This window comes from Hyalella azteca, unplaced genomic scaffold, assembly GCF_000764305.2.
Source record: "Hyalella azteca isolate HAZT.00-mixed unplaced genomic scaffold, Hazt_2.0.2 contig6339, whole genome shotgun sequence".
Classification (NCBI taxonomy): domain Eukaryota; kingdom Metazoa; phylum Arthropoda; class Malacostraca; order Amphipoda; family Hyalellidae; genus Hyalella; species Hyalella azteca.
The window spans coordinates 1-3,299 of record NW_025936502.1 but is presented as its reverse complement, the minus strand read 5'-3'; the positions used below and the strand labels follow the sequence as shown (position 1 = coordinate 3,299).

General features: G+C 38.8%; 1 protein-coding gene across 1 annotated transcript; it reads right to left on the bottom strand.

Moving 5' to 3' along the window:
* Positions 1–77: 77 nt before the first annotated feature.
* Positions 78–3,295, bottom strand: LOC108679593 (cystathionine beta-synthase-like; the record flags this gene model as incomplete). Its single annotated transcript, XM_018168246.1, has 6 exons — positions 78–261; positions 1,220–1,312; positions 1,641–1,704; positions 1,985–2,064; positions 2,504–2,641; positions 3,235–3,295. Coding segments are annotated over 6 exons (620 nt in total), but the record flags the coding sequence as incomplete, so codon positions are not given.
* Positions 3,296–3,299: the final 4 nt, after the last annotated feature.

Genomic DNA, 3,299 nt, shown 5'->3' with positions numbered 1-3,299 from the left:
CACATGCTGTTCTCTGCCCCACGGTTCCCTACATGAAGAACTAACACCTAGAGAATTAAATCCGGCAGCTCACGCACCACATGCTGTTCTCCTCCTCCTCAGGCGCCTTCATGAAGTCGCGCTCGATCATCCAGGCGTCGCTGAGGTACTTGGTCATGTAGTTACGGACAGAGTCAGGCAGCACCACCACTACGCGCTGGTCAGCGTCAAGCTCCTTGGCTGCGATCATGGCAGCGTGCATTGCCGCCCCGCAGCTGCCACCTGGTACATTAAATTCATCATCATTAATACTCATCAATACTCATTCATCGAATTGCCTACCTACTTTTTTAAGATTTAAATTTTTTTTTAATTTGGGGTGTAAGCGTTCGAAACACTTTTCAAAACCTGCGTTATGGGAGTTCCAACAACTGGTTTAAACCTGCGTTTTGTGTGGTCACTCAATGACTGACACCAGCCGACATGTTTATTCACGTCTCTTTATACATGTTGAATTTGCATAGTGAGCAATGTTCCGCCGTGTGGCGAGGCTTTTACGAGCATTAAGAGTGAAACCTAAAAATTTTATAATTCACAATAAAATGTGTCAGTGGTAAGATGAAAAATCGTTTCTGTCCATTAATCGCATGCAATTTTTTTGTATCATTCTGAAAAGATAGATTAATGTCGTAGTGAGTGAAAAAGCTATACATCAATGTTTATGCCTTGGCTTTTGCCCATGTACCCTTCCATAAGAGGTTCAAGCTAAAAAATTCCAAATAATTAAGGGGCACAAAGTATATACAATTCTATGGCAGACTAAAATGGATATGATTACAATTTATGAGCTGGGACTAAGTTCTCAGTATGAAATCACATCATTACACCGTCAAACAAGAGAGGAAGTCCAAAAATAGGATAATTTACAATCAATTAACATTTTATCGATAAAAATCCACAGAACTAGCGCGGAAGTCAATCTAAAGAACCACCCAAAGACCATCTTTATTGTTGAAGTGATTAGTAAACAGCTGCTTCCCACAAAATATTTCTACACTCTTTATCTTCAATCCTGTACGGAGAAGTGCGGTGGTATGTCTTTGTCTGTCATGGTAAAAGAATCAACACAAGATGGTCTGTCATGGTGAAGAAATCAACACGAGATGGTCTGCCATGGTGAAGGAATAATTGACTAGGTCTGTCATGCCTTAATGTCACGTTGATGTCACAAGCAACTGACCGCAAAGGAGTCCCTCTTCTTTAATCATGCGCCGGGACATTGCGAAGGACTCTTTGTCGCGACTCTTCATCCAGATGTCGACGTGCTCGCGGTCTGAGGGAACGAGAAGCTCTTTACCAGCCAAGCTTTTGACGTCAAATTAACGTGAAAATGGACGTTTTTTACTTGAAGTAAAGCTAATTAAACATTGTTTCGACGCCATTTGTCTGATGGGCAACCACTTGCATACAATTTTACATTATTATACAAGGTAAATCTGTCTCAACTGACTCATAAGTCTCATTATGATCATATAATATAGGAAATAGCTCATCACTTTTATTCGATTTGAAATTTAGTAAATAAGGAAGAGNTTTAGCCTGTCTCTTATACACTTATGTTTAGAATATAAATCTTAACTCATCACTTGTGCAATACTGACCCTTGGCATCCAAAGCGTTATCATAGTAAAAACGCCATTCTTCATCAACGACAGATTTGTTCAGCTAAATAGTACTGAATGTGAATATTTTCTTCTAAGTGAAATTATTCATTTACGGTCAGAATAACGTTTTTTCTATTCAATTTATTAATTCAACTCAATGGTCACGACCGCACGAATTTTGCCACTTCATAATTGCATTCTGTTCCTTCAATTTATTCTTATATTGTTGGTTAATTATTGCACACATAATTTTCACTTTCAAATTAACAAATATACATTTGAAGCAAAACCCTTCGGCTTGTTAACGATCATAAGAGCAACACTCAACGATCAACACTCACTTTCTCATCACTCATCTTCTCTGGCATGACGATGATGGTGCGGTAGCCTTTAACTGCGCCGCACAGTGCCAGGCCGATACCTGTATACAATTCAAAATTTATACCACAACGAGCATTAACATATAGCTAAGAAAAATTAAAATTGCATGTAATTTTATACATTTTTCGTTAAATGAATACAATATAACACATTGTTATAAAATAAGTTTTATCGTCATAGTCAAACCTTTAATTTTAGCCTGATGCACCACCAGTATGATCCATTACCGTAACTCTTCTGATTAGATCACGTATTTTACAATATCAAATCAGCTAAACAGTAACAAACTGTTGCACAAATAGTGCTGGGGGCAAGGTTACAGTAATAGTTTCTATCAAAGAGTTCCATTGAGCCGTACAAAGAAAAATAATGTAATCGACGCATACGTACTGGCGGAGAAGTTGCACTAATTGTGCAACTTCTCACGATATGAATGAGATCTAATGAGCTAAACATGAACAAGTAAAAGCTCTACGCACCCGTGTTGCCAGAGGTAGGCTCGATGAGCACCGACTGGCCCGGGGTGATGATCCCTTTTTTCTCAGCGTCCTCCACCATACGCAGCGCGATGCGGTCCTTCACACTCCCGCCCGCGCTGAAGAACTCACACTTGGCATCTGCATGAGTGAGTTAAATATTAGTTGTTACACAGACTGATATATCTAATAAGGCATCTGCATGAGTGAGTTAATTAGTAGTTGTTATCACTGTAAAAAAAAAAAAAAACACCGTTAAACGGTCTCACCGGCGTTCCAGTGGCCGGCCAAAACGTGAAAAGAAACACCGTATGTCCGTTTTCATTCAAATTTAACACTAGAAACCCGAACAACATAAGAAAAAAAACGACAAACAATTTATTTTCACGTGGCGGCCGGCCACTAGAACGACGGTGAGACCGTTTTTTTTACCTTTTTTCGAGCAGTGTACACAGACTCGTATATACATTTAATAAGGCATCTGCATAAGTGAGCGAGTTAATTATTAGTTGTTACATAGATTCATACGTCAAATAAACTGAACTAAAGTTGTTCCATGAATTCGTATATGCAATGCTCTATAAAAAATTTAATCTGTTCTAAGTGATGATCGAGTAGGTAGTTACACAGATTTGCAAATCTAAAATACTGAAAAAATTTCTATGTCTTCTAACTAGGTAATCCTGTCTATAATTCCCACAAGTCTTGACATAAAAAATTAGATAATTACTCACAAACTTGGCACTTGAGGCCACAGCTCTTAGGGATGTTGTTGAGGCGAACGAGAGGCGTGTTGCCC